Raw genomic sequence first — 13,146 nt, 5'->3', positions numbered from 1 at the left:
TTGTCGCCACTTTTCATGGAGTCACTGACATGGTTTTAAAATGCTTGATAGGTTTTATCCTCCTTCCTGTGTTTTACCCATTATTTTCTAAGTCCAAGTTTTAAAAAAAGGCCAAGTTTAGCAGCTGAATATTTTAACTCCTAAATGTTTAGATTGATATGAGAAGAGATGCTCAGTTTTGGTTATTTAAATGCCATGAACAATAAAATTTAATAAATTACAATAGTCTTCTAATCAGGCTCATATATTAGCTTTTTAATATAAGCCGTCACAGCATTGAACATCTATAGAGCAGAACATTTTGTACAGTCCTTCTGTAAAATAGTTCAAGTTATAGCTCATTGGATGGAAAGCAATTGTTGAGTCTCAGCACAGATTCTGAATTAAATTAAGGTCAGGACTTTCCTGGGATGCTTTGGTCTCTAAAGCAGTCAGACTGTAAGCTCAGGGTGTTCATACAAATACAAAAGTTCCAGCTCAAGATTTTTATAGGTAAAGAGAAAAATACAATTAGTTGCATTCAGATTTTTAACATGTTAAAATCTATGTAATTAATTAATCCAAAGTAATGTGTTAAACTTCTGTCCCTACTTAGGTTTGGAGTTAAAAGCAGAGATGCACTGATCCAATATTAATATCTGTGTCAGCCCTGATATTGTAAACAATTCTAGATTGGGTATCAGTGACTATGTGCTAAATTCATAGAGACAAATCTATTCAGTCAATTTCTATGCTTTGTGCTCTGGGCAACACCATGCTTTATTATTTATTTTACATTATATTTAGAATTCCTAGTTGCACTTTCTGAACCATTTGAAAGAAGGTTTGGTGAAGTTTATTTTTTACAATGTTTGACCAAAATTGTCAACCTGTTGTTTCAGTTTCTTCATCATTTATTTTACATTGGTTGTTATAGTCCTGACTGAACAAATGAATGTTGTTGTTTTTACATGTTTGACCAAGCTTGTGAAACTGTTGATGTATTTAAGTGTATGTGCTGGTGCAGTGTTACTGTATAAAATAAATTTGTAATTCTGTACATTTATGTCTGTGTTGTGGAAAAAGCCTTTTAAGTCAACCAGCAGTTTTTCTGTATCGGATCGGTATTGATTGATACTAAACCTCAGATATTTGTATTGGTATTGGAGGTGTAAAAAGTGGACCGGTGCATCCCTAGTTAAAAGTGTATGATTCTTTGGTTTCCTAACACTTTGCTAACACTGAGCAGAAGGTATTATGCATCTAGAAGCATATCCTCTGACATGATGGTGAGAATGAAATAAGGTCTGCTGTGAGGCAGAGGCAGTTCAGAGCAGAGTTTTCAGGGCTAACTGGCCAATATGGATCCAGGCAAAGAGAGAGGCACAAAGAGGGAAAAGAAGTGAAAAAGAAAATGAAATGAGAGAGGCCTGAAGGGGGTGAAAGAGTGGAAGAGAAAATCTACTGAGAATAAGTGTGCAGGAGAGTGAAAGCAAGATGACGAAGAGAGGCTGGAGAACAAGACAGAGACATTCAGGAGGGGCTGAGGGGGCTTTTAGAGAGAGAGGACATGGAGGGAATGTGCTGACACGACGTTACTCCTCTGAACTCCCCAAATTAATAATCAGCAGCGGTTTAGCGAGCCAGGAACATTCATCGGCTGCCAAGCCTCAGCCAGGCCAGGCCCCCACCACCTCCCACATCCAGTGGAACAGCCCACTCCTCCCACACCCCTCCACCCCTTCAACCCAAAGTCCTGAATGGAGCAGGAGGCTCTGGCTGCCTGACTGGACCGAGCCAGGCCTGGCACTGGGCTTCTGCTTGTTCAGTAGTTTTAATCCTTTATTGTGCTCCACTCACGCAAAGAGCTGAGGTGAAACCCCGAGCAGGATGGAGCGCTGGGGAAGAGAGATAGAAAGCCAGAGTGGATAAAAGAGAAGAAAGAGGGGAGGGGAAGAACAGGGAGGGAAATGAGATTTCTCTTTTTTTTTCTTCCTCTTTCTTCTTTTCTCCCTGCTGAAAAGGTTTGATTTAGTCCATGGGGAGTTGTGAAGTAGATAATGTTTTTTTTCCACCATCTGCAGTTTTTTCTGTCTTCTTTTCCTGCTCCCTTTAGTTAGCAACTTGTTTCTTTCATCAGTTTATGAGCAGCAAACAAATTTGTTACTCAAGTAAATTAAATTTCCCTTTGAGATCAATAAAGTAGTTTTGAATTTGAATTTGAAGATTCAATTGTTTGCTTCATGGACAGTAGTTTATTTTAATGCATTGGGTTTTTTTTTACCAAGCAAGGTGCGGATATGAAATCCACTTTCGTTCTTCAAACGAAATCCAGTGTGTCCACCTCTTTCTTAAAGAGAAAGAGGGGACACAAAACACAAAACTCTAATCTTTCATCTGGTTTTCTCTACAGGGAAATCGTCTGTGGAAGTTGTGGTAGTGAGCAGCAGGCTCGTGCAGGCCAGAGTGTAACAGACGTTTGTGTTGTTGTTTCAGCTGTTCCAGTGCCAGACCTCAGCCAGCAGTTCACTCCACCAGAGACGGCTCCCCCAGCCCTGATCAGCCTCATCCAAGCCATCGAACACAGAGGTGCATCCACGTCATCCGGCTGTCCGTTCATCCTGTGACCAAGCTGACACTATTCATCCACCTTCAGTTGAGGGTGGTGGAGCCCAGCAGGACACCATTTGCAGTTCTGCCTCCTCCTTTTTGGACTCTAGTTCTTTTTCTCTTATTTACACTTCTTGACAAACTCTTGAAATGAAAAGGGCCACAGTGTATTCATGATCAGGTCTTTTTCAACTGAGGCATTCATCTTGTACAATAAAATTGGAAAACAAATCTGTTAGAAGGAAGCAAATATGAAAGTTGCAATAACTTCTAAACAAGATCATGACTTCTGGCTAATCAATTTTGTGAATCCACCATTTTTTTTCTCTCGCAGCGATGTTGTAGTCCAAGTTTATTTATGCCAAAGTTGCAAGTTAACAAGTCAAACTGTTGTAGCACTTAACGCACAGGGTTTCTTTCATTGTGCATCAGAGCCTCTTCGAAGTGTCTGGTTTGTTCGGAGCAAAGTCCGTTCAGTATTGCAAGATTTTCCAAAAGACTGTGTCTGATTGAGGGTCAGTTCCTTCTTTCTACTAAAGCACAAACACAGCAAAGCAGAAACTCCAAATAACGCTAACATGACAGCAAAGCTTATTTTGCACATAAATGTTTTGTGTTGATAATGATGTCCTGGCTATTGGTTTTATAGAGGCACCATTGAGCCTTCTGCTTTTGTTAGTGTTGCGTGCTAGCTTTTAGCTCCCTCCTTGAGGACATAACTGTACTGTGTATTTTGGATATAATTATTTGGCTTTGTTTTTGTTGTCTTTACCTTGGGAAACAGATAATTCAAATGCATTCAGTGATGTTTTCCTGTTAGCTAACTCCTTGATTATGTTGATGCTTTGTTTATTTCATCCATATTATGTTGGCATTAATATTTTAAAAGACATACATAGACACTACAGTTAAATTATGCTTCATAAATCATCAATACACATCAAACATACTGGTCAATGGTTCAGTTATTATGGATCAAAAGCAGCTCTAAACAGTCTAGATTTAATCTAGATTTAAAAGAACTCAGTGTTTAGGCTATTTTGCAGTTTTCTGGAAGTTTGTTCTAGATTTGTGGTGCATAGAAGCTGAATGGTGCTTCTCAATATCTGGCCTGCTCTGCCTTCCCTGAACCAGAAGACCTGAGAGGTCTTTAATGTATTCTGATGCTAACCCAGTCAGAAATATTATGTTAAATAATATTGCAGCTCTAACAGAACTAAGGCCACAAGCTTCTTACTGTGATTTCTTTCTATAAATTCATCTAATGTTTAATCAGAACACTCTTGTTAAAAAGGCATTTTACTAGTGCTTTGTGCAGATAATTTTGTTATCCCATGTTCCCTGTTGCTCACTCTAACAGTGGTAAAGTGGAATTATTGACATTTCGTAAAAGGATGACAGAAAAGCTGTCTCTGAATGGAAAGCAGAAATACTAGAGCTGCACTGTAGAACTGCCTCTTCCACACATGCTGTGTGCTTTTCACTCCTACCTGACAGACAGACCTGTCTCCAGGAACTGCCTGCTAGATGCAAACTGTCTAAACCACTTCTTTTCAAGCTAGTCTGTCAGAAATACTTTCTGGTCTATTAACTTTGTCAAATGACCTGTTTCTCTCTTGAAGCCCTACTGTGTACACTGCTACATAACCACCAGAGGGAAAACCACATGTCCTGGTTCCATCTTTTTTTTAGAAGATAATATGTTAAACTATTCCAGTTCAAGCCATCAGTTTCTCTTCTTGAGCTTATTTCTCTACTTCTTTCTTTGAACTTTTACTGATGTGCTCTTTCTATTCTTAGGTCTGGACAGCAAAATATTGTACAGAACAGCAAGCACATCAGACAGCTCAGTGTATACCCTGAGCACTGGTGAGTACAGTGATTGGGTTGGAAAATATATAAATGAATATATACTTACTCAAATCTCATTTTTGGATTCAGGGGTGCACTTTTCGCAGTTTTCTGGCCGATCTTTAAAAAGCTTGAGCTGCCAATACTGATTTTGAAACTTTTCTCAATATAGCAACAAAGATGCTAAGTTGCAACAGTAATGTGAATATTGTTCTGTTTCATCCCTACTTGACCGCCAGAGGCGGTGCTTAAGGCACTGAATGATCACTCTTGCGCATGCACAGGTCGAGAATCTTATACCAACATGGTCACGTGTAACCCCCGGTGACACCGGTAAGTCTATATAGTCACGTGACAATAACGGTTCAGTCCCTTTTTCATCCTCTCGCATGCAGGTTGAACAGGTGGTAAGACATTTGATTATTTGCTTGTCGCTGGTATCCTTGAGACTACGGTCGGAGCTGCGAGGATCATCTCGCCCTCCAGAGGCTGCGCAAGCTCCTCTTTGATACAACTTTGTTCTTCGTTTGGTAAGTTTTTCTTTTTAATCGGCAGGAGCGGGGGCGCTTTCGCTTCCCTCGTCGATTTCCCTATTGCTGGTGGTAAGGCGTTAGCAGATTCCGACCAGCTTCTTTGCTTAGCCGTATTGGCTTGTATTTGTAGGTCGGATTGCATTTAGTTTGTTGTATTGCACCCGTTTTCGGGCTTCCTTTTGTTTACATTGTGCAGCCGTGTTCGGCTTGCCTATATTTTGTTACGTAGCAGCCGTTTTTGGGCTTGCTTTTGTTTACGTTGTGCAGCCATGTTCGGCTTGCCTATTTTTATTACCTCTGATGGCAGGGCCCTGGCAGCCATGCAAGATGCGCCCAAGTTTGGCTTGGGCCATATGCCTGCCATACGGCTCAAAGCCTCACTGTGGCACCAGATGAGGCTTTGAGAGCTAATGCTAGGTGTCCTTGTCCTCAGTGTCGTGTGACAGATGATCTGCTCTGTAGAGAATATGACTTGGGGTCTCGTTTGGGGCGAATTGGTAACTCATTGTCACATTTATTACTGGATCTTTCAGCCTCTTTGGAAGGCTTCGCGATTGATGCACCTACTCAAGGGTTGATGGACGCATCTCTTCATGCATTTGCTCTTTTGTCAAGGGAAATTGGCCGTGTCCTGTCTACCCTTGTTCAGGCACACTGCCAGGTTTGGCTGGCACAGTCTCCTCTGACCAAAGCCTGTAGAAGGACCCTGATGAGTCTTCCAGTGGTTCCTGGGGAGTTGTTTGGCTCTGCTGCGCTTGCAGCCTTGGAGTGGTCGGCCCAGGCTTCTCGTACCAGGCAGCAGTTGGCCGGCCTTTATCGCAGGCAATTGCAGCGTCCTGCTGAGAGTGCCTCTGCGTCTCTTTCGCGCACTTATCCAGCCCCGTTTAAACCCTGCCTGCTTTTAGTTTGTTGTATTGCACCCGTTGCAATACAACAGGGCCTGTAGTAGGCCCTGCAGCAGGTCACCGAGCTGGCGGTGGGACACTTTACACCGGGCCAGCTCAGTTGCTGGACCGCTCTCCTTTCCGATCCATGGGTGGTGTCTACACTAACTCGGGGTTACATGCTACAGTTCCGCTGCTGCCCTCCTGTTCCTGGTCGAGTCAAGATGATGGTGATTCACGACCAGGTAAAGGCTCAGACTCTGAGCCACGAGAGAGACGCCTTGCTGGCCAAGGGCGCTATATTGCCTGTCGACCCCCTGTGGGATCCCGGGGGCTTTTACTCAAAGTATTTTTTAGTCCCAAAAAAGATTGGGGGACTCTGCAAAATTTTGGACCCGAGAGGTTTGAATGTGTTTTTGAAGACTATCCCTTTCCACATGTTGAGCATCAGGGATGTGCTTCAGACAATCTTCCCAGGCGACTGGTTCACCTTGGTCGACTTGAGGGACGCATACTTTCATGTCCCGATTGCACAACATCATTGGCAGTTTCTCCGCTTTGCATTTAAGGACAAGCATTTTCAGTTCAGAGTTCTTCCATTCGGTCTCTCTCTGTCCCCATGTGTGTTCACTCAGTGCGTGGCTGCGGCCCTGTGTCCTCTGCAGGCCAAGGGGTTGAAGATCCTGCCCTACTTGGACTATTGGCTCATCTGTGTGCCCATGGAAGCCCAGGCGGCTGCGGACATTACTCCATCACATAGACTTATTGGGTCTTTGTGTGAACTGGCAGAAGAGAAACTTTGTCCCATCTCAAGAGGTCACGTTTCTTGGGATTACGATGAACTCCCTCACTATGACTGCTCGCCCATCGTGTTGAGGGCATTCTGCAAATGCTGTCCGCCTTTCTGCCCGGCCGTGCACCCCCCTTTATTGCTTATCTTCGTCTGTTGGGCAAGCTGACTGCTGTCGCTACAGTAATATCCCTGGGACTGTTGTCTCTGTGACCACTTCAGATGTGGTTCAACAGCCTAAGGCTAGACCCATCTCGTACACTGCACCGTCGCAGGAAACTGCTGGTGTCCCTGGTGGTGGGGACACCAGCATCACTGAGCCAGTGATGCTTAGCATCACTGACTCAGTGGCGAGATGTAGTGTTTATGACGAATGGAGTTCCTTTGGGCTCGATGCCGTCTCAACGAGAGGTTGTCTCTACCGATGCATCCACCACAAGATGGGGGGCGTCATGGCAGCATTAGATCGCCCGGGGGACATGGTCTCCGCGGGAAAAACTGCAGCACATCAACGCCTTGGAGTTGGAGGCTCTGCAGCGGGGGTGCAACATTTCCTGCCAGACATGTGCGGAAGGCATGTCCTGGTGCGGTCTGACAATACTTCAGTGGTTTTTCATATCAACCATCAAGGGGGAACATGGTCGATAACATTGCTGAGGCTGACCCAGAAGCTCTTGACCTGGGCAGCCCTCCTTTTTGCCAGTGTGAGGGCAGCCCACATTTCAGAAGTGCAGAATGTTCCGGCCAATATTCTGTCTCGGGTACACCCGCCACCGGGGGAGCTCCACCCGGAGGTAGTGGGGGTCATTTGGGAGAGGTACTGCAAAGCAGCTGTGTGCTATTTATGTCTCAAGAGACGACACATTGCCCGCTTTGGTTCTCCCTGGCAGACAATGCCAGTCGCCTGGCCGTCCTGACCCAGGGGACTGGCCGCACTGGCACACGACTGGCCGAGAGTGCTGCTCTACGCTTTTCCGCCACTTCCCCTGAAATGCTCAACACTCCTGAGGGCCATCAGGTCCTTCTAGTGGCCCCCCTGTGGCCAAGGAGAACCTGGTTTCCACTGCTGCACAGGCTCTGTTGCAGCTCTCCAATGCCTCTTCCCCACAGGAAGGACCTTGTGTCACAGCTGGGGGGGTCAGATCCTGCATCCCAATCCCAGTAGCCTCCAATTTTAGGTTTGGCTGCTCCGGGGCCCGGTGTTTCCTTCTCAGAGTATGAGAGAGACATCTGACATACAATGACTAATGCCAGGGCCCCTTCCACACGACTGGTGTACACCCATAAGTGGAAGGTTTTTAGCAGCTGGTGTCATGCTAGACATGAGGACCCTGTACACTGTCCTATTTCTGTTATTTTAACCTTCCTTCAAGCACTCCTTTCTCAGGGTCAGTCTCCGTCCACTCTGAAAGTTGGATGCTGCCATCTCTTGCTGGCATACGGTGGTGAGTGGACAGACGATAGGCCGTAACAAGGATGTTTCTTTGTTTCTGAGAGGTGCCCGATGTTTGCACCCTCCCACACACCCTGTCTTGCCTGTGTGGGACCTCTCTCTTGTCCTCGCTTCCCTGTGATCTCCTCCATTTGAACCGTTGGCAGAGGCGAGCTTTGAGTGTTTGTCAAAAGAGACAGCTTTTCTCCTCGCTATGGCTTCGGCGAAGTTGGTGGGTGAACTACATGCGTTGTCTGTTCACGAGTCCTGTTGCCGTTGGAACCCAGCTGGCTCTGGCTTTACTCTTTGGCCTGATGTAGCATTTCTCCCTAAGGTGGCCTCATCTGCGAGCCACTCTGTGCCCCTCCAGCTTGTTCGCTTTGATGCAGATGGGTCTGATGAGCCTCTCTGCCCTGTTTGGGCACTGGAAGCATATGTCAGACTCACAGCTTCTCTGTGGCAGTCTGATAGTCTGTTTGCTACACAGGGCTCCGCAAGGGGCAGGCCCTTTCTAAACAGCGTCTTGCATGTTGGATTGTGGACGTGGTGGAACAAGCGTATGTTATACAGGGCTACCAACCCCCTGCTGGTGGATGGTGCCATTCCACTAGGAGCATTAGTGTTTCATGGGCCACTATGACTGGGGTCACTCTTTAGGCTATATTTGCAGCAGCCTTCATCCATTAAACCAGCCATCATCTCCAAATACCTTAACTAGGTTTTACAGGGTTAACTTGGCTGCCTTTCACCCATTAGAGGGGATCCTATCCCAGCGCTCATCATCACCCCAGTGAGGTGGGCCTGTTTTCGGGGTTGTTTCTCTTCTGTGTGTGATTCCTCAGGACTCTGTTGGTAATCGTCGTGAGAGGTGGTGCTTTAAGCACCACCTCTGGCGGTCAATAGGGATGAAGTAGAACTGCCAGAGCGCTCAGTCCCTCGGAATCATTGTGTTTTGCGAGAAGATTAAGGGACTGAACTGTCATTGTCACGTCACTATATAGACTTACCGGTGTCACCGGAAGTCACACGTGTCCATGTTGGTATAAGATTCTCAACCTGTGCATGCTCAAGAGTGATCATTCAGTGCTTTAAGCACCACCTCTGGCGGTCATCCGGGATTCATTGAACCGTAGTTACAGTCGTAACTTTCGTTCACCGCACAGAATCAGACGTGACCTGGTGGCCGGGTCATAGAGATTCAAAGAAGATGTCACTGAAGCTCTAAGATTCTGTCTTATGTTTACCAATAGTCAGTCATTAACTTCTTTCTATGATAGTTTCCTTGACATTTTGTCTGCTTCAGAAGGCGATGCTGCTCAGAGTGACGTGGGTTTCCTGTCTGAGAGTGTCCTGTGCTGCCTGAGAGACCTCCCATCACCTGTCATCCCTGCATGCATCTATCCGCAACTTCAAACTGCAGTCATGCAGCAGCTGCTTCACCAGCAGTCTCTAGGTGGGTCTGACACTGAGTAGACATGTGGTATATGGTTCTACTGATGGTTAGTGATTTTATTAATTTTCTTTGGATGATAAGCAACACTGTGCATGGAAGGACTTGGTTTTCTCTGTGTTGATTTGAGTTTTTCTGTGTGTGTATTTTGGGTTTCTGTCTTTTGAGACTCCGTGTTGTCCTGTCTACCCCTTGATTGTTCCCAGGTGTGTCTTGTTCCGTGATTACCCTCTGTGTATTTAATGCCACCTGTGTTTCTGTGTCTTTGTCGGGTCCTTGTCGTACCAGTCTGTTTAATCTGTCTTGCTGTTTAGCTGTCCCATCTAGTCTGTTGCTAGATGTCTATTAGTTTGCCAGTTGTTACCAGTGTTGAGCCTTAGCCTTTCTGCTCAGCTGTGCTGCCTAGACTTTGGATTGTTTGTGCTTATTTTCATTATTAAAACACCATCATTCCTTTCAACCTGTGTCCGCTGCGCTCTGCCTCGCCACCTTACCACATATCATAACAGAAGGACCCGACCAGAAACAAGATGAGGTTGTGGCGTCTATGGACCAAACGGACCAAGAGGGATGGATCCAGCAGCAGTTGGAGTTGGCACAGAGGGATCTCTACAAGGATGTGGAGATCCTGCCTTCTCCGCTGCTGCTGGAGGAAATGAGACTGGAGTCGGACTACTATCGAATAAAGAACCAGACTCACACCCCTTCCATAACCACCCCAACGGTTACCATCAAAGCTTCCAAGGTTTCCCCATAGGCCTGTCACGATAACAAATTTTGCTGAGCGATTAATTGTCTCAAAAATTATTGCGATAAACGATAATATTGTTTGAAGGCCTTTTTACACTGATTTAATGGAAATGACGTAATAATGCATGTGATTTCCTGCCAAAGATAGATACACTTTATTTTCAAAAGAACACTTAACACTGGAACTGATGAAATGAACAAAACAACCACAAACAAAAACAAGATGGATTCTCAGTCTCCATTAACAAAAATGTACTTGAATAAAAACACCAAAGTGGAAATAAACACTGCATTCAACCAAAAGAGTGCAGATTATAAAGTCTCTATACCATATTGCCCTTCAGTAATCATTAGATTTAAATAGAGAAGATGGGCACACCCATCTTCTCTGATGCAATAGTTCACACTACACGTTAGTTCACATGTACATTTTCCCCTTATGACAATCTTAGAACGTTGGCCGTTCTAAGATTGTCGCTTGTGATTTCGTAACTGATCATCCTGTAGTGTGTGGTGTGTTATGCCGCTCTGATCTAAATCAGGGGTTTTCCCCGACTGGGAGCATTAACAGCCTGTTTAATGTGACAGGTAGCCAATCAGAGAGCGCGGATTCTCCTCCGAGGGGAAATTACAGAGGGGAATCCCAAATAGCTGACACGGTGCAACCCGAAGTCCAGCGAACATTGGAGATGATATGTGGAAACAACATTAATGTTTATTCAACATTTCATGGAAAGAATATAGAAATGACAAGGGGAGGAGTTGGAGCGAAATTGCAACCTCTGTTGATAAACTTTTCAGCTGTTCTTCATTAACGTGACATAAATAGGTTATAGTGATTTTCATTCAGTCAGGACTGACACTAGCCACATGCATTGAAGGTAGATTCTAGTAAAGCGTTGATTAATGCCTGGTTTTAAAATTAGTTAACTGGACTTGTAGCCATTATTTTGTGCCCATTGTTGGACACCACACCGAACCGGTTCGAACCCGATCGAACCGTTATACCTAAGATTTCTGTCGGCTAATGTGTGATCTCTCAGGTTTTGAAAATGGGCCAACAATCGGCCGACAGCTCTAAGATCGTGCAGTGTGTGCTGGGCATTACACTAAGGATATGAGGAAGGGAGATGTCAGTGGAGAACGCTGGAGTTGAGCCTTTTTTCATTTAATGTCATCAACAGAAGGAGAAAAAGGCCGGAAGAGACGATAATGCCGATAATTAAAATGATGTCGATAGTTTTAATTTATCCCACGATTACTTGATTTATCGTTTATTGCGACAGGCCTATTTCCCCATTTCTTCAGTCAAAAAACATTTTTGAAATAGATTCTGAGGAGGATTTTTGTCATCTTTTTGAGCAGTTCAAAAGAGACTCATTTATGTTGGAAATAGTTTTTGAACTTTATGACTCATTCATACAGAAAAAGCAATCCACCACACCCGCTGCCTCATCCTCTCACTCCGCTCCAGCCTCTCCGTCTCTCGCAGCTAAGGTCTCCTTGTCTCCTGCTGCTGCTGCATCAGCAGCACTTGCCGCCCCAGTAAGTGGGCCATCCCACTCACAGAGCTCCCTCATCGCCCCCTAGTGGATCCAGAGCTTTCTCGTTGCCCCCTAGTAGACCCAGAGCTCCCTCGTTGCCCCCTAGTCTCCCCCTAGTCCCCCAGTGGCCCCAGAGCTCCATTGCCGCCTCCCAGTGGCCCCAGAGACTCCTCGCCGCCTCCCAGTGGCCCCAGAGAGTCCTCGTTGCCTCCTAGTGCCCTCTCCGAGTCTCTGCTTCCCTGAGCCTCCTCCGAGATGTCTGTCAGCCCCCTGCTCCTCCTTCGACGCTCCCTGCGCCCGCCGGACCCGCCTCCACTGGTCTGCCCCTGATGCCAGTCGGACCTCCGACAAGGGGTCCGCCCCCTGGGACCCCGACGCCCACTGGACCTCCCACAAGGGGTCCGCCCACCCTGGTTGGGTTGTTTTTTGTTGTGTTTTGGACTCTGGATCCCCGTCCAGCGCCCCTCTGCCCATCCTTGTTGTGTTTTTGGTTTTTTTGGACTGTTTGAGGCGTATAGTAGCCGCCCTTGAGGGGAGGAGGGTACTGTAAGGGTTTGGTTTTCTCCGTGTTGATTTGAGTTTTTCTGTGTGTTTATTTTGGGTCTTCGTGTTGTCCTGTCTACCCTTTGATTGTTCCCAGGTGTGTCTCGTTCCGTGATTACCCTCTGTGTATTTAATGCCACCTGTGTTTCTGTGTCTTTGTCGGGTCCTTGTCGTGCCAGTCTGTTTAATCTGTCTTGCTGTTTAGCTGTCCCATCTAGTCTGTTGCTAGATGTCTATTAGTTTGCCAGTTGTTACCAGTGTTGAGCCTTAGCCTTTCTGCTCATCTGTGCTGCCTGGACTTTGGATTGTTTGTGCTTATTTTCATTATTAAACCACCATCATTCATTTCAACCTTGGTCTGCTGCATTCTGCCTCACCACCTCTACTACATATCATGACAGTGCAGCCTACTTTATCAAATTTTCTAAAGCATTTGATACAGTGAATCATGAGATTTTAATACAGCCACTTCATTCTATTGACTTGTCAGATCAAACTCTTCAGTGGTTTGACAACTGTTTAATAAATTGCAGTATGTTCAAGTTGGAGGTTTAACTTCATCTTGGTGTTCCTCAGGGATCAGATCTTTGGCTGCTTTTCTTCATTATAAAACAACAGCATTTAAAAGTGCTTGTGATATATACATGCTGGTGACACTGTTGTAGATGGCTGTGGTCTCTTATGTAACAGCATTTTTAATAAAAAAAAGTCAGCTTTTATTGTTTAACAGTCAAGTCTTTATTACCTTAAACTTGTTTTAAATACAGATATGTCAAAGAT

At 45.4% G+C, this 13,146-nt stretch overlaps 1 protein-coding gene across 5 annotated transcripts in view; it reads left to right on the top strand.

Moving 5' to 3' along the window:
- pik3r2 (phosphoinositide-3-kinase, regulatory subunit 2 (beta)) overlaps nucleotides 1-13,146 on the top strand; it is a 50,706-nt gene that overhangs the window by 22,120 nt on the left and 15,440 nt on the right. For 3 of the 5 annotated variants that reach the window (XM_032564770.1, XM_032564774.1, XM_032564772.1), the window contains 3 exons: nucleotides 2,476-2,568; nucleotides 4,390-4,458; nucleotides 9,383-9,532. In XM_032564770.1, the coding sequence (XP_032420661.1) occupies nucleotides 2,476-2,568; nucleotides 4,390-4,458; nucleotides 9,383-9,532 (312 nt within the window). Of the gene's footprint in view, nucleotides 1-2,475; nucleotides 2,569-4,389; nucleotides 4,459-4,853; nucleotides 4,971-9,382; nucleotides 9,533-13,146 lie in introns of those variants that run through there. The other 2 variants (XM_032564773.1, XM_032564775.1) reach the window with 2 other exon arrangements.

This window comes from Xiphophorus hellerii, chromosome 6 (assembly GCF_003331165.1).
Source record: "Xiphophorus hellerii strain 12219 chromosome 6, Xiphophorus_hellerii-4.1, whole genome shotgun sequence".
Lineage (NCBI taxonomy): Eukaryota > Metazoa > Chordata > Actinopteri > Cyprinodontiformes > Poeciliidae > Xiphophorus > Xiphophorus hellerii.
The sequence above is the reverse complement of the archived record's forward strand: the minus strand, read 5'-3'. Positions and strand labels throughout refer to the sequence as shown.